Source organism: Ambystoma mexicanum, chromosome 14 (genome assembly GCF_040938575.1).
Source record: "Ambystoma mexicanum isolate Mex_15411 chromosome 14, UKY_AmexF1_1, whole genome shotgun sequence".
Taxonomy (NCBI): Eukaryota; Metazoa; Chordata; class Amphibia; order Caudata; family Ambystomatidae; genus Ambystoma; species Ambystoma mexicanum.
In genome coordinates, this window is record NC_090940.1 from 664,576,297 (window position 1) to 664,600,051 (window position 23,755).

The 23,755-nt window shown below is 46.2% G+C and overlaps 1 protein-coding gene across 2 annotated transcripts in view; it reads right to left on the bottom strand.

Annotated features, from left to right (window-relative positions):
- Positions 1 to 23,755, bottom strand: part of MTHFD1 (methylenetetrahydrofolate dehydrogenase, cyclohydrolase and formyltetrahydrofolate synthetase 1) — a 517,055-nt gene that overhangs the window by 80,913 nt on the left and 412,387 nt on the right. For both annotated transcript variants that reach the window (XM_069638218.1, XM_069638219.1), the window contains exon 23: positions 18,265 to 18,365. In XM_069638218.1, coding sequence (XP_069494319.1) covers positions 18,265 to 18,365 — 101 coding nt within the window. The remainder of the gene's footprint in view (positions 1 to 18,264; positions 18,366 to 23,755) is intronic.

Consider the following 23,755-nt stretch of genomic DNA (forward strand, 5'->3'; position numbering starts at 1 on the left):
GACCTCAGACTGTAAAGGGACACCCTGATTTGTTATCTCAGCGAAGGAGACCCTCAAAGAACTATTCACAGATTAACGTCTTGCATTGATCCTGGGCAGTTTCAGGAGGCATTCAGTAATCCAGGGGCAGAAGTTTGGACTTCCAGGAAGCTCATCTTTTGGCGGAGGGCAGTTCAGCAGATTTCCTACGTCCCAGCAGATCCTCGAAGATGCCCTCAATGAGTTCCAGCCATTTGACGAGCCAGAAGCCTTGCTCTGTAGCTTGAGGAGGACTGGTGTCTCATTGGCTCCACCAGTCTTCTGGAGGAAGACACCTTGCAAGTGTGTTCCCTATTGATTACATGGGCGAGGTTTGCAATGCAGTGGTATTGGCTGAGCCAATTCTAGTTTCTGTAGCAGTTCTCAGGCGTCCCTTAGCCTTCTACTTTGGATATTTTTCATCCCCAGTTGTTGACTTGGTTCCTGGATGCAGCTGGTCTCCTTATATCCAGAATCTGGGCTGTGAAGACCCGAGCCCTCAAATAAGGTCCATTATAACATTTAAACTAGAAGGTGGTTGTCCAATAATGAAAAGTCAGCACTTTGGAAGAATGGTTTAGGGGCAGAGGCCTCCTCCCCACTTCCTAGCAAAAAACACACACACACACACACACACCCCCCACCCCCCCCGAGTGGCCAGTTTGAGTATATGGTACCTTTAAGTGAACTATAGCAGCTAAAAAGGCAGCCCAGTAGAATTCATCTGGTGAACATGTAATGACTGCCTCCAGCCTGTTCAGAGGATGCTTGGAAAGTAGCAAAAATGCTATTACAACAATGAGAAGGGGTCACAAAGTCTCCATACAGTCCTCCATGTAAGATGCCTTGTGCTTCAAAAAGGTACAACACAAGTCATAAAATAGAGATTACAACTCCTCTACTGGTAGCCCTTGTTAGGGAGAATTTTATGGCTAATTTCCCCTCACCTAGAGTCCCCCAGCAGCTTTGCTGGATTTCTGGAGTTATTTTTTTCACTTGGTAAGAGTGTGCCTCTTTTTCCCACTCTTACCTGTGTTTTTGCCATGTGTATTTCATCTGCTTTTGTGATTGTGGACTCTGGAGAACACCACTTCAGTAGCCCCCTTCTTTTGTGCGTTACACAGCTCCTTCAGTTCAGTAACACAGGGTTGTCTTTTAGACTTCCCACCAACTCCATTTCTGAGGCCGACTGTCCCCCAGACATTAACTTTACTTAGTCATTTAACCACAGATCCAGTACACCCCATCTTACATGGAGTACTGGAAGGGTTAATCCTTAACCCTTTTTATCTGTACCTCCTAGAGCATGGTTTCACTCTTAACATTTAGACGTGGCAGTGGTATCTACCCTAACGTTTCTACCGCGATTATACTAGATAAACATGGTATTGTTTTAGGCTATTATATTAGCCTCGAACTTAAACCCGCTTGACCAAATACTTTTTCTTGTGGCTCCGGTTGGGTTTAATCAGCTTTTTTTTGTTGTTAAAATCCATCTTGTGTTTTATTTTGCCTGGCAAACCTGTTTTGCCTCCTTTGTTCACTGTCTTGTGGCAGGCTTCTGCCAAGAAGCCCTCCCTCCAGGCGCCTGGGTGTCTAGGTGGGCTGAATGCGAGGGAGGGGTGCAGTCACCCCCTGCACAGGGTATCCTAGGAAACCCAAGTCGCACTTTGCCATGATTGACTGAGGTGGTTGTCCTGGCTGGACAAGCTCCCTGCTGCATGATTGACAGCCAGGCTGTGTGAATGGGGGATTTTCTCATAAAAAGCAGGTCTCTTGAGCTAGAAGTCAGAGTCGCCACTGGAACTACAAGGAACTGAAGAGAAGCGGAGAAGACGACGGCTGCTGCATCTACCCCGTCCCGGTGAAGCCCTGCTGCAGTCCTGAGCTATCTACCCTTCGACGACCAGAGAAGATCCAGTCCGGAGTCTTCTTCCTTCAGCCTGGTGGGGATAACCAGCTCATCTTCCACAGCCGAGGATCCTCTTCTTGGTAGTGGTCCGGATAGCCATCTGAAGAGCCTCTCCTGTTTAAGGAGCGCACCTTTTATTCACCGTCGCTGCTGCCGGCCTCATCCCTGTGTGGTGCAGACCCCTCCAGACGCCCTCCTTTGCAGCGAAGCTCCAGGAACCGTGGGTCTGCAGGAAACTGCCAGGAATAACTGCCGTGGCACCAGCTTCTTTATTGAATAAGGTACTGTGTTCTGCTTGAACAATTAGGGTGAACCCCTTTTCTTCACCCCCAAGGCTTGCCCTTGTTTTCCCTCATAACTTTTGCTTCCTCTGTTGACAATATCCAAGTACTCCTGGAAACGTTGAATCTCGAACTGCCCGACTGTGATCCTCGACAACAGGAACCCAGTTCCACTTGACACTGGCTCCGGCCTATTGACTCTTGAATTTCTGTTTGAGTTTTCTCTGATTCTGTCTGCCTTGACAAAAGTATTGCCTATGATTTTTGCCCCCAACTCTCTCTGGTTAACTCAGGTGCTAAGGGTGCTTTTGCCCCAGTAACATTTCTTGCCGCGGATACGCGTTTCTTTAGTAAGACCGAACTGTCATTACTGCCAAAAAGAGATTGCAAGTGTATTCCCGGTAACGTCTTTTGTTTCACAACACCAGTCCGTTAAAACATTGGTAACTCAAGGTAAGTACCCTAAGTGAATTGGTTGGTTGTAGTGTATTTTACGTGTGATTTTGAATTAATACAAGTGTTGTGTTTATAACAAATGGTTTAAAAATAAATGTACTTTATTTTTACCTGAAACCTTGAGTCAGTGTTTGCTCGAGTCACAGTAATTGTGGTCCCTTTGTGTAATCTCTGCTACTGCTCATATACTCTTGAGATAAGCCTGGCTGCTTGGCTACTGCTACCACTTTAAACATAGTAGTACAGGCTTGTACCAAAGGTAAAACTTGTATTGCCACCTGTAGTCTTAATTGTGTGTAGTGGTCCATAAGGGCACTGCACAGGATTCTGCCTAACAGCCCTTTGGGCTAACCGGTGAACCGAAAACCCCAAACTACATTCAAAAAAGGAACCTGTGGATTCATGGCAGTACACCACTGTTAGGACAGTTTTTCTGAAGTCGAACTAAGGGCTTAGTAAAACCATACAACTGAGACAGTACAAAACTTCACATTTAGTGTAAGGCTGTACCACCTGAGTATTTCGTAGCGTAGACAGGGCAGCCAGGCTCATTTTAGGAGGAAGAGAGGGCTGTAGCGTGGTACAAAAATTGTAGCATACATAAAGGCCAAAGAAACACTGAACTACTATGTATTGTAAACTTAAATGGTTTAAATACAAGTAGGCCAAGATGAATCGACGATAAGTAATATCACATTATATATAAACACTATTCTAAAAACCAAATCAACACTTAAGGTATACAACCAAAGCATAACCTTATTAAGAATAGCAGTCAGCAGTTCAAGGTTTGGTAAACCTATAACACATACAGAATGCAATCAGCTGTTCTTGTGGAGTAAAACCAGGTTACATATACTTTTTGAATACAGTGAGTAATTCAAGGGTAGCTATGCAGTGACGTTCCATTAAGAAATCACTTCGTAAACCAACCTTGTTACCAGGATACTTTTCTAAAGCTATCCGTAGGAAAAAAAAAGAAAACAGTGAAGAACAAATTACCGAATTTTGTGTCGAATTGGTCAGGGGTTTTTGTATGTTTTTATAACAGAAATAGGTGGGGTAAGGGTATAAATAAAGGTAGGGCAAAGAGGGTGAGGGAGTATGCAGGGGGTGGTGGGGGTGTTTGGGGAGCCCCCATTGCATAAACAAATATATAAAATGCAAAAAACAAAAAAAAAAAAAAAGTAATTTTCGACCCCAAAACGTCATTTCTCTTATTTCATGGAGAACCTTTTTCTGAATAGTGGACACAAATATGGAACAGTATAAACCTATAAATACATTTAGGAATTTAGGATAACCCTCAGTTGTACTAGGTGAGTAAAACCTAATGTTGTAATAAACTATTACAGTTGCTTTTCACATCAGTGGGACACAGTGGGAAACAATAACTTTTAAATATGTGAAGTTTATTCATACAAGAATTTTTTCACAGTTAAAACAAGAAAATACATATCATAAAAACAATATCTACATTATGGAATAATAGTACTCCCTACACTTCAACATTCTTCTAAAATGCAAGTTAAAACACAATTATTGGACAGTATTCAAAAACTCAGAATCAGAGCTATTTTAACAATCCTTATTCCATTAAACAAACAAATCCTTAAAAAAGCGAAGCACAGCTAAACCCAAACTCTTATTCCTAGATGTTATAATCTGCTGCTAAACCAGACCAGCAGATGTAATGCAAAGGCTTGTGTAAGGTGATCAAAGTGCAAAATACTACATTTGTTCAAAGATTTGCACTCAAAAAGAACTTTTACAATGGTTTCAACAGTTCTCCAGCATTGGATCTTTCATGGATTCACATGCTTAGAATATTCCCCGTCGTCAGACTGGGACCCCTCGGTACACATATATAGCCTTTTCCTATAGGAAAACTTCCGACACTTTTGTGTCCCATCTACGTCCTTTTGGGGCCCGCATACGCATGCCCCGTAGGACGTCGTGGTATAAAAGCCCCGCTCCCGCGGCTCCCTTCAGATTTCAACCGTCTCCAAAGTAGTGGGATCTCCTCGCGTCGTCTTACTATTTTGTACAAGGTTGTGTACTTGAAGTTGGAGTTAGGTGAATTTTTCCTTCATGTCGGGAAAGGCGCTGTTCCGTCCGTGCTCGACATGCGGCTTGAAAAAAGTTTACGAGGGGGATGGACATATGGATTGTATATACTGTCTCCACCCTCATCATTCGGCTGATAACTGACATAAGCAAAGGGTTTTCTCAAAAGACCCTCAAAGACCGAAATCGACGGCTGGTGGCATGGTTGAATGATGGTGCGCGGGCATACCCCCCTTCGGAGGTAGGCTCCACACAATCGGCAAAAACATCACACTGCGCTGTATCGTCGGAACCACCGGCGAAGAAATCTCGACCGGCGGAGAAAGAGTCATCTCGGAGTCATTCAGCTAAAGAATCTTCGACGAGAAAATAGTCATCTTCGTCAAAAAAGCATGACAAGGAAAGGCCGAAATGCTCCTCGGGCGATCACCATAGATCGACTACGAGTCGAGAGTCGGGTAAAAGCAGGCCAAGTGCAGAAAAGGCAGGACCGCCTAAGCCACCGTCGTCGACGGCGGTCCAGTCATCGGCCTCCTCCCTACCACTGACGCACGTGGTATTTACCGTCCCGCCGACAACAACAGCGGCCTCGTCGACAGAGGTTCTACAGGAAGCCTGGAGGCCTGAAGTTTTCAATCCGATCCCTCCGGATACTTTACTGCAGGAACAGGCAGTGTTGCTGTCCTCGGGAGAGGACGAGAGCGGGGGAATAGCTGGCCCGGCAGACCTCGGGCTACGAGTGGTTGACAAGTCGTCGACGAGGGGATCCGGAGTTCCGGTGTCTGCCCCTCTACTCAATCCTCAATCTGTTTTGTCGTTGGAGGGTCTGTCCACGCTTCAGTCTTTATTAAGGTCGTTGGACCAGAGGCTACCTCAGGTAAACCTGCCACAGTCACCCGTCAACGAGCCGGGCCCGTCCCGTCCCGTCCACCGACTCGCTTACGCACGCCAGTCTCAGCACCACTGGCACCCCAAGAGGAAGATGAGCTGCCAGATTTGGAGTCTGACAGAGGAGCCATGTCGGATATCTCCTCATCCCCCTCCAGGGATCCAACCTGGGAGTCAGAGGTGGAATTAGAAACCCCAAGGAGCCCGGCTCAGCCGTCCCCCCGGATGATATTGCATCATTCCATTCTATGATGGAGAAGGCATGTAAGGAATTCGGTTTGTCCCAGGAGGAACAGAAAAAGAACTGTTTTCTTTTCGACCACATGGGTAAGAGGTGGTCAGTGTGTTCAATACCCATCCTAGATCATGTGTGGAAAGAGGGTTTGCAGACAATGCGTCACCCCTTTTCGGAACCGGCGGTAAAAGGTCACCTTGAGAAAAAATTTAAGGCTCCAGAGTCTACCCCCAAGTGCTTATCCTCCCATCCTCCCAACCAACGCCTGAATCGGTGGTGTCGGCGGCAGCGGCGAGGAAAGCTAAGGCCCAGCACAAGTGCACGACTGAAAATGAGGCAAGACGTCAGGATGCCCTCGGCAAAAAAGTGCCATCTGTGGGAGCAACTACCGTAAAGGCTGCAAACTCTCTGGCTATTGTAGCCAGATACGACAGAGAAATGTGGCACAGGCTAGCTCCGTTGCTGGATCATCTTCCGGAAGAGCATAGGAAGGCGGCAATGTTACTCGTCCGAGAGGGTGAGGAAGCCTCCAATCACGCAATAAACATGGCAGTGGACCTCGCTGAATCGGGCTTCAAGCAAGTCAATAATGGGGTTGTGTTACGACGACAGTCATGGCTTAAGTGTACCTACTTCAGACCGGAGGTACAATACAAAGTATTAGATATGCCCTTTGAGGGAGACCTTCTATTCTGAGAGAAAGTAGATGATTCCTGAAGGGAATGAAAGGACTCGGACACGGCGCATTCATTGGGTGCCCTCCAGAGTTGCCGAAGCTACAAGTCTTTTCGTCCCTTTAGAGGGGCTTCAGGTAATTCCAGATTCTATGCGTCAGGAGACAGATCCTTCAGTAGGTCGGTGTACCCCTCCCAGGGATACAGGCGTACTTCTCAAGCAGCAAACCAACGCCGGAACTTCCAGACCTCCAGGAAGAGACCATCCTATCCGTCGTCGTCGAGAGAGAAGCAAAACAAAGATCAGCAATGACGAGCAACACACCGTTCTGGGAGGAAGAGTATCAGCCTATGTCGACGAATGGGAACGAATAACGGCAGATCAATGGGTGCTGGACACAATAAGGAACGGACATTCTCTACAATTCAAGCGCAGCCCTCCGCACATTCCACCTGCGTTTGTCGCTCATTCCCATCTGAGGGTACTGCAACACGAGGTAACACTCATGTTAGCAAAAGGTGCGATATAATTAGTTCCAGCATCACAGAAAGGTCAAGTGGTTTACTCAAGATACTTCGTCATGAAAAAGCCAAACGGAAAATGGCGTCCCATTCTAGACTTACGCGATCTCACCAAGTCCTTAGAGCCTAAAATTCAAAATGCTCACGCTCCAGGAAGTGATCCGAGCCGTTCAAGAAGGGGATTTTCTGGCGTCCCTGGATTTGCAGGACGCGTACTTCCATATTCCAATGTGCGGAAGCACAGGAAGTTCCTGAGGTTTGTGATAGGGCGGACTCACTACCAGTTCACGGTTCTTCCCTTTGGGCTCAAAACCTCCCCCAGAACGTTCACGAAATGCCTGGCCCCAGTAGCGGCCTGGCTAAGAAGGCAGGGCCACCATGTATACCCATATCTTGACGACTGGCTGGTAAGGGGATCCTCCCCAGCGTCGACCAACACAAGTTTGCAAGCCACCATGCAGCTTCTACAACAGCTGGGATTCGCCATAAACTTCAAAAAATCCTTGTTGATGCCATCGAGAACGTTGGTGTTCCTGGGGGCACAGTTCGAAACCCAGTCGGGGCTAGTGAAGCCTTCCCTCGACAGAACCTCAAAACTCAATCAACTGGCGGGTCGACTACGGCGAAACACCAAGCTTTCAGTGAGAAAATACGTTTCGGTCCTAGGGGCCATGGCATCCTGCATCCATCTGGTGGCCAACTGTCGCCTATTCATGAGGCCAGTTCAGGAGTCCCTGGCAGACCGGTGTACACAGGCCCAAGGATCGTGGTCAGACAAGATAATCATCGACGACGACGACAAACTGCTTCGGACTCCTCAGTGGTGGCAGAGTTTCCACAACCTGAACAGTGGTGTACCCCTACAGGAGCCGGAGTTCCAGCTAACCATAGTCACAGATGCGTCTCTAACCGGCTGGGGAGCTCACATGGGCACTCTTCAAACGCAAGGTCGTTGGTCTCAAACGGAGTCACTCCTACACATCAACATGTTAGAGCTCAGAGCAGTGCGATGGGCCTTGAAGGCGTTCCTACCACACATCAAGGGATCGAGAGTACGAGTGCTGACGGACAATACGAGGGCCATGTTTTATGTAAGAATACAAGGGGGGACGCGATCCAGGACCCTTTCCATGGAGGCCCAGAAAGTGTGGCATTGGGCACCAAAGCACGAGATATCCATCGTGGCTCACCATCTCCCGGGAGTGAGGAACTCGCAAGCGGATTCCCTCAGCAGAAGGATGGCCCAGATACACGAATGGGAAATGGACACAGTTCAGCTGACGAAAGTTTTCGAGAAATGGGGTCACCCCCCACTGGACGTCTTCGCAACGAAGGAAAACAAGAAATGCAAGCAATTCGCAAGCAGATGGCCTCAGGAGGGTTCCATGAGGGAGGCGTTCTCCTTCCCATGGACGGACAAGTTCCTTTACGCTTTTCCTCCGTTCCCCCTCATACGGAGGACGGTGCAGTGGATATGCAGGTACAGTTGCCGGGTAATTCTAGTGGCACCGTACTGGCCGAGGCAACCGTGGTTTTCCGAGCTGCTTCACTTGTCGCTGGAACAACCAATAGCGTTTCCGAGGGTCCCGAACCTACTGTCCCGGATCGTAGACCCTCCATACCTAAGATTCTTTAAAGACAAAGTGGTTCTGGCAACTAATCCTACTTTCGTTCCGAAAGTTCCTACAGTGTATCACCAACACTCGTCCATTGTCCTCCCTACTTTCTTCGCGACCCCATCATCGGCAGCGGAAAAAGCTCTTCATACCTTGGACATTAAGAGGGCCCTAAAATTTTACCTACATCGTACACAAGAACTCCGGTCTACTCGACAACTGTTCATCGTGTATGGTCCGTTGACGAGAGGAAATGCAATTTCTAAGCAAGGACTGGCTTGGTGGGTCTCGTCGACGATTGCGTTTTGCCACTCCAAGACTGGAAGCCCGCTGCAAGGGCATCCTAGAGCCCATTCTATAAGATCAACGTCCTCTTCAGCAGCATTGTGGGCAGGAATTCCGCTAACGGACATATGCCAGGCTGCGGCATGGTCGGTGCCCCACACGTTCACCCGCCATTACTGCCTTGCGAGGCAGCATGAGGATGAGGTGCAGATGGGAAGAGCAGTCCTGCGCCATCTGTTTCAATAAGGTAAGCTCTGCACTGTGGAGAGTTTTTTCTACCTGTTGGTAACCGTATGCTTTATGGAGGTACAGGTATATGGGTAAACTTATTTCTTGTGTACCTATGCATTATGTATTTTTTGTGGATGTACGTTGCATTGCATTCTCACCGCCGTCTTCCACTTTACTGCTATACAATCTATTCTAAGCATGTGAATCCATGAAAGATCCAATGCTGGAGAAGAGAATAGTTTCATACCTGTAACTCCATTTCTCCAGCATTGGTATCTTTCATGGATTGACATGCGCCCGCCAGCCTCCCCAGGATGCAATGTATATGCTTGATAGGTTTAACCCTTCCTACTTTGGAGGGGCCGAAATCCGAAGGGAGCCGCGGGGGCGGGGCTTTTATACCGCAACGTCCTACGGGGCAGGCGTATGCGGGCCCCAAAAGGACGTAGATAGGACACAAAAGTGTTGGAAGTTTTCCTATAGGAAAAGGCTATATATGTGTACCGAGGGGTCCCAGTCTGACGACGGGGAATATTCTAAGCATGTGAATCCATGAAAGATACCAATGCTGGAGAAATGGAGTTACAGGTAAGAAACTATTCCCTTGTGGCAGATAGACAAAATCGACTCCGCTCCACCCCCTCCCGAGCACCTAAAATGTATTTTGTCGGGAGTAAGTTAAGTCTCCCTTGAACTGCATACTGCTATTCTAAATAAGGGTTATACTTTGGTTTACATATAAGCATTATGTTGGTTTATATAACTCTTGACTAACATTCCCTCTGTCCTCATCTTACTCGAGCTCTCTTCTACCTTTGACACAGTCAACCATACCATCCTGCTCAACCGTCTCCGTGAGAACCTGGGTATCACTGATCAGGCTCTGGCCTGGCTAACCCCTTTCCTCTCTGATCGACCCTCCCATGTCCAACTCTGGTCCTACCTATCCTCCATCTTCCTCTCTACCTGTGGTGTTCCCCCGGGGTCTAACCTCTCGCCCTGGCTTTTTCAACCAATACCTGGCAACTCTCACCCACTGCATTGATATCTCAAATTTCCAGTGTTATGCTGACGACAACTCATTTACAGGGTGCCCTCGGCCACCTCGTCTCCCTCCCTCATCCCTGATTGTTTAACTGCCATTCAAGATTGGTGTGCCGCCAATGATCTTTGTCTGAATGCCAGCAAGACACAGATCCTCCTCATTGGGAACCCTTCTCCATCCTTTCCCCACCCTCTCTGGCCGGCCTCGCCTGGTCCTCCTCCTATGAGGCTAAGAACTTCAGGGTCATCTTTGACTCCAGACTTTCCTTCTCAGTCCACATCTCGGAGGTCTCTAAAAAGTCAAAACTTCCTACTGCACCTCAGAGGCATTCTTCCTTTCCTCTCCTTCCCCCAGAAGCTCGCTGTCTCCCAAGCTCTGGTTCTCTCTAGGTTGGACTATTGTAACAGGCTCTTTCTAAATCTACCTGCCTCTACTCTGCGCCCTCAGCAACTAATCCAGAACATGACTGCGAGACCTGTCCTTGGCCTCAAGCCCTGTATCTCTCCAACTCTGAAATCTCTCCATTGGCTCCCAGTGGATGCAAGGATTAAATTTAAAACCCTTTGCATGGTCCACAAGGCTTTATGGGCCTGGGTCCAAAATACCTTCAGCCATCCCTCCGCAAATGCCTCCCCTCTTGAGCTCTTCGCTCCTCTGACTCCCTAAGGGTCAGTCATTTCTCAAAGAAACGAGACAGGGGTAGATCTCGGTCTTTGGCCAGGGCCTCCCTCTGGAACAGCCTCCCTCTGGAACAGCCTCCCTGCCACTATAAAACTTGAGGAGAACCATCTCTGGTTCCAGAAGTACCTCAAGACCTTCCTCTTTGCATCTGCCTTTTCTCCCCCGTCTTCCTTGCTGATATGCTCTCTTGGCACTGTGCACCTGCCCACCCTCTATCCCCTTGGCCCTGCACTGCCTCCCGGCCACCCCTTGCACTGGGGACCATCTGTACCCATACAGTCCCCGACCCCATCAGACTTATCCAGTTCTGCTGCTGTAAACACAGCACTTGCCTCTTGCTGGCTGCACTACCTCCGTTTATTGCTCCATTTTCCATTTTATTTGTATTTATTATTATTTATCGGTTTATCCTCTGCTCCGCACTTTCCACTCTCCCCCTTCCATGCACTTTTCCTCTTTCCCTTTCCCATGCACTTGCACATTCTCAATGTCAATGGGCCTATTAAGATCGTTGTTTTGTTCTCCCCTGTTCCCCTCCCTTGCCTTGTCGCGCTCTGAAACACTTGCGTACGAGCGCGATACAAATAAAATATCATATAATTGTGTTTTTGATTAATAATAGTACTTACCTTTCTAAAGAATTCTCTTTATCCACGTATATAGTAAGAAAAAAGAAGAAAATGTTTACAATATATCAGGTTTTTTTTGGACCATCTGTATGCTACAAGTTCTTATTTCTGCTCTACAGCCTTCACTCCCTCCTAAAATAAGCCTGGCTACTCTGCCATAGCTACCACTACTTCGAGTAGTACCACGTTATGCGAACAGTTGGAGTTTCTGTATTGCCAAGGTATAGTTGTACAAGCCCCTTTGTTGTTTTAGAAAAACTGTCCTAACACTGGGTTCCTGCATAAATGGCATAGATCCGGAGGATGAAGATAGCATCTCCAAGGTTCTTCCTTATGCGGTTGATTTTCTTGTTGTGATGTCAGACCCTGCATCCTCGTTTCAAGAATTTTAGTTTTGACAAATTTTGGCGCATTTTGAGATTACAAAATGAATGTATCCAAAACGTTAATCTTTCCCATATCGAATTCATCCAACAGAAGGAGAGTTGGGTGGATAAAGAATCCGCTACATTGGCATACAAATTTCTAGGCGCATAAATAGTTTATTAGCAACTAATATTCAGTATAACATTGCAGAGTTAAAAACACTATGCTTAAAATGGAAGAAACTAGAGCTTACATTGTGGGGAAAAATAAATGTCATTAAAGGAAGTGCGCTCAAAAATATTGTCCCAACAGATGCGCAATAATGAAAAACATGCATTAAACATAATTTTAATGAAAGTTCCTATGTAAACTTTTGAGCAAACTAGGCTCAAAGCGTTTACATGGGAGCATCCATTTTACCATTTCAGGCAGCCTCCTCAACTCGTTAAGCTCTACCCTGTCGGCATTACACAGGCAGCCAAAGCCCCCTACTGGGAGCTTTTGCTTACTGCAGCCAGAGCAGAGCTGTGCATGAGCTTGGGAGGCTGCCTTCACTTTCATTTTACCTTTTTGGGGCTCCAAGCCCAGGGAAGCACAGAAAACGTAAAATGAAAGGCAAAAAGCAAAGGCGCACCAATTATAAATACAATGTTGCATTTGTGATTGCCGTGGTTGGAAAAGCATGGCAATCTCAAATACAACAACGCATTTCTGACTGCGGCAGCTTTCGCTTGGAGTTTCCTGGACTCCCCTCGGGCAGTCCAGGAGACTCAAAGCAAAAGGAGCTGCAGTCAGAAATACAACGTTGTTGCATTTCTAAAGGCTGCGGTTTTCTTTCTACGTTTCTCAGGCTCCAGGAAACTTAGAAAGAAAACTAGCATTTTTTAAATACAATAACCTTGTAATTAGGTTTGCTGTTTGCACAGCAACCAAATACAACATTACATATGTTGCGGTTTTCTTTCTAAGTTAGAAAGAAAACCGCAGCATTCATTTTGCAGCGCCTTCAAAAAAGAATTAAATTTAAAGCACTTACCAGCAGCAGGATGTGTTAATCTCTGCTCTCCGGCAATAATGAAGCAAAAGCCACCTGCTGGTAGCTTTGGTGTATTACAGCGGGCTGGCTTTTGCTTCATTAGTGCCGCAAGGGCTGAAATTAACAAGCACAGGAGGCTCATCCATTTCACAAAATGGATGCCTCCTGGTGCTTGAAATGTTTCAGTTTTAGCCTCATTTGCTCAAAACTTTACATAGGAAGTTTATACATATTTTTTATATATATTTTTGATTATGGGCCATTACAATTTTTGATAGCACCATCCCTTTAAGATGACCCTGCTACCTAAACTTCTCTATGTTTTCAGCATGTTACCCTTACACCCAACTGGAGATCTGGTTCAAGACATAAATAGGGTTCTGCGTAATTTATTAATTTCTTGTTTGAGGGGGGGTCAAGGGGGGGGGGAGACAAAGCTAGGATTCCAATGGAAGTACTTTTAAAACCGGTTCACTTGGGTGAGTTTGGTTTCCCCGACACAGTCTCTTACCACAGAGCATTCTCATTACATATGTTGCATTTTTGGTTGAGAGGGGATGAGGTGGGATCCCCCAATTGGGTATATAGAGAAGAATGTAGTTCGTCCAACCCCTTTAGATCGTCTACTCCGCAAGGAAAAGAGAATGCCTCTATCCAAGTCCACTCCGTTTATCAGACACGTCTCGAAGGATTGGAAAAAGTGTTGCGTTGATTCTGGTGTTAATTGTTTACTGAATTCTGCCTCCTTAATTTGGTGGAACTCAGAGCTCTGCTTTAATAATCGCCCACATTCATGGTCTACATTGCGATCTGCTGGCATTTGGGGCAAATATATGATGGTGCATCTATGCTCTTGTTTAAAATTCAAATATAAGCTGAGAGCCTCTGAGGCTGGTCGCTATCAAATTATTCGTGAAGTGGTTGTGAATGCTTTAACACCTTTGATTGCCTTGTTGCAGGTTATTCCTCTGTTACTTCACCTGTCCAGGGGCTCCCCACTTTCGGCCTCCTGTATGTATAAGCTGCTAACACAAACGCGGAGTAGTACTCCTCTGGAGCATGGTAGGGCTTTGTGGTCACTGGAAATGGGCTTTGAAATATTGGATAGTGTTAGGGAGAATTCTCTGTTTAGGCTGAATTTCCTAACCTAGTGAGTTCCCCAGCAGCTTTGCTGTGTTTTTTTCTCCTCCCAAGAGAGAGTCTCTTTTCTTCACACTGTTGGACATGATTTGAGGGGTTCCTTTGACTTAATGTGTTTTATGGGCTATGGGGTCTTTTACTCCATAGGGTCTCATGTGTTTTTACTATGTGTGTTACACAGCACCCTCAGTGCAGTGACACAGGGGCGTCATAGTGACACCCCACCATAGACTCCACACCCTGGGACTGACTACTGTCTCCCAGGGCATGTAAAGTCACCATTGGCTTTACTAGTCCCAAATTATGAACAGAAACCAGTACAAACCATCATATTGTGGACGTACTGGTCGGGGCAATTCGATTGCCCCGGGGTCTGTTAGTCGAGGGGGCACATCTCCGTCCCCCCTGATCGAGTTTTGGCTGATGGCAGTGGATACTACTTTTTATATTCAACCGCAAATATATCTCTATGGGATTTTCCCACTGTTCGAGGCTACCAACTTTAATTATTTAATTCTCATAGCCTCGAACATACCGCCGGTTTATTTATTTAATATTAATTCGCCGGTTGGTATTTTTTGCCAGAACTCGATTCTAAAATGGCGTTTGTGTTCTCTTCTGTGACTCCAACCCAAGTCGAGCCCTTTGTTCCACTTTTTGGCAGGCTTCTCCACAGAAGCCTCCAAAAGTGGTGCCACTCTGTCTGGGTACCACAGGGGGTGTGGGAGGGGGTTTAGGCACCCTGGACTGAGTAACCTTGGTAACTCAAGTCGCACTCTTGTGCGATTGGCCCAAGTGGTGAGCCGGCCGGCTCACCACTTAGCATGTTTGATTGACAGCTAGGCTGAGTGAATGGGGGTGTGCTGCATAAAAGCAGGGCTTTTGGGACTGGAACTTCAGAAGTCGCCACAGGACCTGAGAATCCGACGAGGGAGAAGCTGAGCCGACCTGCTATGACGACACCACCGGTGGAGCCCTGCGGAACAGACTCGCCACTTCCCGACGTCAGAAGATCTCCCGGCTGGAGAGTCTTCTTCCCCTGACTGGTGGGCACAACCAGTTTACCTTCTTTTCCTCGCATCCCAGGACGTCTTGTGGCCGAATTGCCCGTGCCAAGCACCCCGGCAACAGGAAAGCCACTTAACACTGGACCGCGAATAAAAGGACCGCTCCTTTTAACTGAGAACTCCGCGGCTGGTTTCTTCCCCGGCAGTGCAACAGACTCCCGTCTTCCTCCCCGACGAGATCCTCTTCCCCCGGACGAAGCACCGACTTGCATCCGCTGCCAGGAACTACCACCCCCGCTGGAGTATTCTCACCACTTTAAGGTACCGTGTCCGCCAGGCCTCCCTTTCTAAAGATTGCTACAAGGTAATAATAATCCCTTAACCTTCAGGACTGGGCTGGCCGCCTTGACCATCTAACTGGTCCCTTTCTTTTGGTCCAACTCTTTCTGAACTGATTGAGACTTTTGGGCACTTGAACCGTGTGACCTTGGACACATTTCGACCGGAGCCTCTTACAGTGGGTCCGGCCTTGTTAACTTTGACTTTATGGTTTTAACCTGCCTTCTTCTCCTACTGCATTCTTCTGAAAGTGTTGGGATCTGTTTCTATCTTTGTTCTGCCTTTCTCTCCCTTTTAAACCGATTGAGTAGAGTGCCATCTTCGTTAAGCGCTCACCGCTGTCTGAAAATAGGGTTGCCTTACTTAAGACTTGTCAAACTAATCGTTGAAGGGAGTGTATATCTTTTAGTGACCGTGTTTTTGAACTGCTTAATATTAGTGCCTGTGTTTTTTATTAGATGTGGTTTTAAATAAATACGTATATCTCTTTTACACCAAGCCCTGGTCAGTGTTTACTTGTTCTACTGTGTTCTTTTGACCTATTGTGAATACCCTGTATACTGCCTAACTCTTCTTGAGGGAAGTCTGACTGCTCACCCACAGCTACCAAGTGAATCTGTGTGGTACAGACTGCTACCAAGTGGGTTTACTGCCAAACACCTGTAGTCCTAAATCTTTTGCAGTGGTCCCAGAGGGAACTGCACAGGTTTCTGCCTAACAGATAGGGATTGGAGTCGAATCTGCGTGGGGCCCTCTATGTTTAAGGTAGACCTGAATCTGCGGTTCACACAGAATGAATCAAGGTATCTGTTGGGCACCTACAAGAATAAAGCAGAGTTATCTGATGCAGATGGATACATGCTGGAATTGTAAGAAAGAGGTTGGCAATTACTGCGAAAGGTGGCAAGCTTTTGGGAAGAAGTCTTAAAGCGAATGGAGGTAGTATTGGGTCGGTCGCTTCCTCACTCCTCCCATATGTGCGTGTTAGGACTGATTCCACTGAATCTCCAACTCTCTGCTATTGGGCTTACAGAGTGCTTTTGGTGGTGAAAAACGGCGTTTGAGGCATTGGAAAAGTGACACTCATCCAGAGATTGATGACTGGCTACAAAATCCGGCTATTCTATCAAACAGAGAAAACCAGCTATCGGCGGGTGAAAAGAATAGACAAATACCTTGCCATTTGGAATGTCTTTAATGACTCATATGTGTGCTGTCTCTCAGGTTCCCCGTTATCCCCTTCACTCTCCCCCAGTTTCTTATTTGTTGTCACGGTTCGTTTTCTTTTTCTCTTTCTCTTTCACTTTTCTCTGTTCTTTCTTCTGTTTTTTTTCTTGCCCTCTATTCTGCCTACCCTTTCCTCTTAATTTTCAAAATTTGGTGCTTTTTGTAAATATTGTTACAGAATCTGGATGTTATTTTTCTTGCACAATTCCTGTATTGCTAATTGATTGTTTTAACGTACCATTTCTTCTTTTTTCTGTCTTCCTTGCTAAAATTACAAAAAAGTGTGTTTTACAAAAAACAAAAAAGATAAACGGAACACTGAAACTGAAACAACGATGAGGCGGAAGACGAGAGATGTCCGCAGCCGCTTCCAGACTGGAGATGCCTTCTGAGTAATTGCTGCTGTCAGACCCCTTCTTCCCAGTGTCAGGAGAGCCCCGAAAATGACGAATCTCTCCCTTAGACTGGTGAGCCAGATCAGTAGCAAGACAACCTGCATTTCAAGCCATCCCATGATGAGCTACAATCTTCACTGGATGTAAACTGCCAATACCGTGGGACCTGTGGCCATTGTGCAGTGCATCGCCTTCTGAAGATCGAATCCTCCCGAAACTTTGAACTCCTTCTGGACCTCCAGAGGCAAGATGTCCCCCTCCCCAGGCACCAAAAATCACAGAACCCCCGAAGAATCTTTTGTATGAAGCCTCTTCAGTAGACTGTTGCTACGAGATCCATTTCAGTTCCCTTCTTTCGTCTGCCAGAAAGAATTTGGTAACTGTCTGCTGCTGCATCATCCTCTTCACGTCCAAGGTATTGTGAGACTCCTGGTAGAACTTACCTCGAGTTGCTTTGCTCGAGCACTGATTCACGTGTTTAGGAGCTTGCCCATACATGTTTGCCCAGGCCTAACCCTGTGAACCTGCACAGAGCCTTCTCTGAAGCCCCTGAACCTTGTACCCAACAAAAAGGGTTACGTATTTGCTACTGCAGATTCCCTCTGGAATTTTTAGACTTTCTACAACTTGTGCCACACCTGTTTTGCCCTCCAATCCAACCCCGAGACTCATAACTGAATAGGGAAGGACTACTAAAGCCTAAGGCCATGTGAAACTATTGCAAAGTATTTACCTTCTTTATGTTGGCCTGGTTCAATTCATTTTTATCTAAAACAGTTATTACAAATGTATTTTACTTGCCTGTTGAATTGCATACAGCCATTCTGAAAGTATTCCAAAAGTTTTCTATTGACTGTAAAGATTGCATTTGTTTTTTCTAGGTTACATATGGTGTGTAATAAAAAACCATTATGTTTATATAACTGTTGGTGTGTCAGTGTTGCGTTGGCCTATGTGTATACTGCAAATTCTTCGTACCTCTTACAGCCTTTCCTCCCTCCTAAAATAAGCTTGACTGCTCAGACATTGCTACCAATAAAACCTGTGATTCAGGCCTATACTAAGCCTATACTATGTCTCAAGTGTGATTCTTCTAAAGTTCTACATAAGGTGGACTTTTGAAAAACTCCCTAACACAGCTGAATGCAGAAAACAGTGGCAAAAGGCTGACAGGTATAGAACGAAGAGGGCATCCTGCCTCACATGCCACTTACTTGAAGGTATTAGCAGCTACTACCACCGGCACGCCAAAATGAGAGGCATTCTGAATCTGTTTTCTGAGATTACTGCAGCCTTTCTCCAGCAGTTCTAGATTCTGAGAATTGGAAAAGTGACAAACAAAATGTGAGCTGCCAGGTATAAGGAGAGCAACGAGACAAAGCCACCCAGTCAGAGATTTTAAAAACATATGGTAATAAATACACCTCAGTAAAAAATAAAATGTGCATGTATAGTTTGGACTCCTTTCTCCTTCGGCTGATGATGTAATAATTGGGAAACCAAACTTGGCGATATGGATTTCCAGAATCAGCCCTGTGGACAGATTCTGAGAGGCCACCCTGATCTGGTGAACAGAGAAAGACAGTAATATCTAGGAAAAATATTGGGGTAGTGTGACTGAGCAGCAATGCTTGGTGAAACGTTCAGTTAAGCACACAGAGAACTCCCAATGGTACAAGTTAGGCAGAATGTATAATAGTTATTTATTTAGATCTCATATAAACGCTTAGAAATTAAAAAACAAAGTAAAACAGATTTCACCTCCACATTTGTTCGTAGCTGCTTGGAAGTAGTGGAATGCATACATAACTGCATGCGGCCGATTGTGGGACACCCTCAAGATTGCCAGGTCAACTTACCATTTATTTTATTTATTGGGCATTTGTATGGCGCATATACACCAGTGATTCCGGGCGCTACAAGACAAATTGGGGTGTTTGGGCGGGATACATAGGAAAAGGGGAACAACAATGACCGTTATAGTTACATTGATTCTATAGCAGAGAAGCTACTATTGTGTACATAACTTCTTTTTAGCAGCAGCAGACAAACATGAACTGTATCTACTATAATCCTGCTGTATGAACCCTGCCCTTCAAACTCCCCCTCATCCCCCACCCTAAGGCAGTCAACAAGTCCTCTTTCCTTGATGCTCCCTTCCTCACTGTTATTTGAAGCTTGTGTTCAAACTAACTTTGCCTTTGTAAAGACCGGAGGGGTGAGTCTGTACTCCTGCTCTCTATATGGCAGAGGAGAAGCACAAAGGACCCCAGCCAAGATTCTCTATGCGGTAGCGAAGTCGAGCAATCAAAGGCTTCAGCTCTAAGGAGGTGATGCAAGCTGGTTCTTAAGTACAGTGTAGTCCCCAAGCACCCACAAAGGAATGCCCACACATTTTTTGTTAAAACAGTCTTTATATAAATAAGGTCCACAATCACAATAACACTTTGTACTCTGGCAATACTATAATGGCAAATATATACAGGTCTACGTGGTACCACTCTTAACTATCGATTCCTTTAAAATGCATCAACTGCTAACAGTTCAAATGACATACGAATCAGATGGCACGATGAATCAACGATAGACACTGAAAGAAGGCAAGGTTAAATCAAGCAATGGCAGGACAGTCTACCCACGTTTAACCCCTTAAGTGCCAAGGGCGAGGTATCTCGTCCTTGGGATTACCTCCCTGTTGCCAAGGACGAGATACAGGGGCTAATGAAACAGAAAACATTACAAGACATTCGTTTAGCTCTATTTGTTTATTTAGAAAGCGTGGCCAAACCCTCAGGTAAATGGGCGCATTAGTCTTGAGGAACAACAGTTACAGAAAGGTTGCACGTGAGAGACGCATAGGGCAAATACAGTAGGTAGCATAAGGACCGGGTTACAGAGTGGTCCAATTCGTGGTACAGGCTAAGTTACAATGTGCGGGAAGGAAGTTGCAAAATGCAGTAAATGTATGCATGCAGGTATCATGTTATTGAGTAAAGTGCCAGGATTTCACCATGGCTCTGAAAGGCCAGAATGATTCTTCAGACCTGATGGTAAAGGGGAACGTGTGCCAACATTTCGTTGTTACCACAGGGAAGTTCCATCCTCCTGCTGTTTTCAGATTGAATTTGGGAATGTTCAGTTGGTGCATGTACGGTGTTCTGGTGGGTCTAGAGGTGCTGTGTCTGTAGAATTTGTCTGATAAATGGCGTGGAGCGGTCAGTGACAGGCATTTGTGTAGGATGACAAGCGATGATAGTTAAATTCTGTCCCGGATGGGGAGCCATTGGACTTCCTTACTGACAGTAGAAATGTGGGCCTTACGCAGAAGGTTGAGGGCGCATCTAATGGCATTGTTCTGTAGGACCTGGAGTCTGCTCAAATTACTATTAGTGGTGCCAAGGAAAAGTTTATTACAATAGTCTAGTCTGGATAATATCAGTGCTCTAGACAGGGTGAGGCAGCTTGTGGTAGATAGAAATGGCCTGCAGGCATTAATGAGTTTGTTCGTATAGGCCGTAGATGAGATGGTGGTGTTTATTTGTTTTTTGAGCGAAAAGGTAGAGTAAAGGTACACGCCCAGCGTTTTGACTTCTTTTGAGACTTTTATACTGTTGCCATCAATGGTGAATGATTGGTACCTAGTGTCCAGTTTGTTGACGCGGGCCTGTGAGCCTACATGAGCAATTCCGTCTTGTCATCGTTCAAGCAGAGACCGTGGGTGGCCATCCATGCTTGAATTTCAAGGTAGATTTCGTTGAGTTTTGCAACATCTCTCATATAGCACCCCGTGAGTTTGATGAGGACCTGGGCGTCGTCCGCGTAATTGGTATAAGTGATGCCCAGATCTTCTAGACGGTCGAAAAGGAGCTTAGTGAAGAGGTTGTAAAGCGTGGGTGAAATACAGGAACCTTGGGGTACTCCACATTGGATTGGGACAGGGTCAGCTGCAGCCGAAGTAGCGAAGACCTTAGTCGACCTATCAGACAAGGAGGACTGAATCCAATTGGTAGCATTCTGTGAGAATGCGGCAGCTGAAGAGAGGTGTTGCGGGATAATTTGGTTGTCAACTAGGTTGAAAGCCGCGGATAGATCCAACAGGAGCAAAACCAAGTTGCCCTGGTCTTTGGCTTCATCCATTTGGATTTTTAGATCCAGGAGGGCGGTTTTGGTCCTGTGCCTGGGTCTAAAGCCTGATTGTCGCAAGCCTAGGAGATTGTCTTCCCAATATTTGGAGGTAAGCCACTCGGTCTAGTATTTTAAGGAGAAAGGGGATGGTCGTGATGGGTCTATAGTTCGTTGGTAGGTTAGGGTCTAAATTGGGTTTTTTAAGGAGGGGAAGGACCCACACTTCTTTGAGGTTGTTTGGTACGGCTGAATTTTCAAACGAGGAGTTGATCAGCGAGGTAATGAATGGGGCTAGATCTTTAGCCCCGTCCTTGATGACTGAGGCAGGGCACAGGTCACCTTGGCAGTTAGAAGGTTTAAGGCTGGCAATTATATTTACTACTTTGTCCTCTGTGACTGGGGAGAAGTGGAAAAGAGGTCAGTCGGGGGTGGTAAGACTCTTTTTACTACTAAAGTGGTCTTTGTAGGCAAGGCTAGCTTTTTTAGACTATTTCAGCTTGTAGGAGGGCTATTTTGTTCGATAATGCTAGAAGGATATTATTGCAGACTTCATCCTTGATGCAGTCCTCTGTGGGTGGCATTGGCGATTCGAGTTCTCTTCGAATGGAGAATAACTCTTTCGTTCCAGATTTGGCATTGTGTATTCTCAAGTTGAAAATCTCTTTTTTAGCGTTTGTGATAGCAGTTTTATAGGTAGAAGCTGCAGATGAGAATTTATCTTTAGATGAGGGAGGGGGCTTTTCTCCAGTTAGTTTCCGCAGCTCTTATTACGGAGGGCTTTTAATTCTGCTGAGAACCATTTATTCATGTGGGCTGTTTGGCCTTTCTTAATTTGAGGGGTTATCTGGTTGAGGGCTTGTTCCAGAGTGGTGTTATAGAGTTCTACAAGGGCAGTTGGGTTTGCATTCAGTACGGGATGGTTAGCATTAGGAGAGGTCTGAGGTTGTCTATGGTAATATTTATTTTTTTCCTAGATGTTGAATGGCGAAATACCAAAATCACCAAAAAAGGCATTGGCACTACAAGGGGTTTGGGGGAGGGGGGAGGGGGGGGGGGGGGAGAACCCATGGCAGTTAAACGGTTAAGAGACCGTTCTGTGTGAGGATCTCCCCATCTGGGCAACCTGTAAATAAAGCGTATTTGACAAGCCCAGTCCAGTTATACTTAATATAGTCTCAGGTCTATCTAATAGTTCTGCAACCCCAATGTTGTAGGCTTCTTCGCCAGGGAATCGACGGGCCCTTCTTGAGTGCACTCACTTTCAAGCAGGAGCTACGGGTCGTCTAACTTCCGAGATGAAGAAAAGGTAAACGTTGAGGCAGCAGGTTCGGTCCTTGCGGTGCTCGTAGACGAGATCAAAAATGTCCTGCAACAGAGGAGGCATGCAGTGCACCTCGACGACGATGGCTCGTTGCTGCAAAGCGTTAGTGAAGAACTTTGGCCCAGCAAGGGCGTCGGCGTCTGTGGCTCTGGTCGGCGACGGCGGTCGACGGATGTCTGGTGCTTCTCTGCATTCTCCTCGGTGGTCTCCTTCTCCTGTTGGCAGCCTTTCGTAGGTCTGACTACCAGGGAGCTTTGGCAAAGATCAGCTGGTGCACCATGGTCCCTCGTAGCGTGGGAAGAGGTATCCTAACCAGGTCCTCTCTTGGATCAGTTCCTTGAAGGCACAGCAGCTTTCAGATTAGCAAAGGACAGCAGCAGCAGTTGTTGTTCTTCCAGTGGGCTTCAAAGTTAAGCATCAGTTTCTACTTCACTGGGACCCTTACAATGAATTTTCCTTAGACGACCAATCAATGGACAAACCAGAAGGAGGAGAACCTCCACAGTAACCCTCACAAGGTTCAGGAGACAAACTAGTAGACCGTCATACCCAAACAAAGGACGTTAGACTCTCCAGGAGGGGTGTCTACCCCAGATGACATTCTAGCTTTTCATACCATGATCTCTAAAGCATGGAACTTTCTGACTTCCAAGTGGCAATAGGGGAGAACAAGACCTTTATGATCGCAGAGGCAAATTGAGGTGTACTAACAAAATGTCCATCTTGGATAATATGGGAGACAGATGAAGCAATTCTGAAGACTTGCATTAAATGCACAGAGGCCTTAAGCATTAGTAGTCCATCCCCATCCAGGTATTAGAGTGTCAGTCAGATTGGGGGTAAAATATGTAAGGCGCTAGCTGTAGAAAGTCAAGCGCTTCAGAAGACTTGTAGCAAGTAAGTACAGTTTCTTTGTTGGGGGAAAAAGATCAGGGCAGAGAAGACTGTAGGCACTCGGGCGTTAGGCAAGGGCAAACTCCCAAACACTTGAATCAGTACTCCAGCACCACAGGAGCAGCAAAGCAACTCTAGATAATTTCTACCAAGAGTCTCACTACCTTAAAACATAAAGAATAGGATGCAGCACAAAGCCACCACGATGCAGCAGCAGACCTTGTCACTGGATTGTTGGTCAGGCAGACTGAAGGGACACTGAATGGATCTTTGCAGCAGCAGTTGAGTGGAGTGGACAGGCTCCCAACAAAGGATGGTTTGCGGTTCTGGTGCCGTTTTCAAGGCACTAGTGAAGAACGGTTACA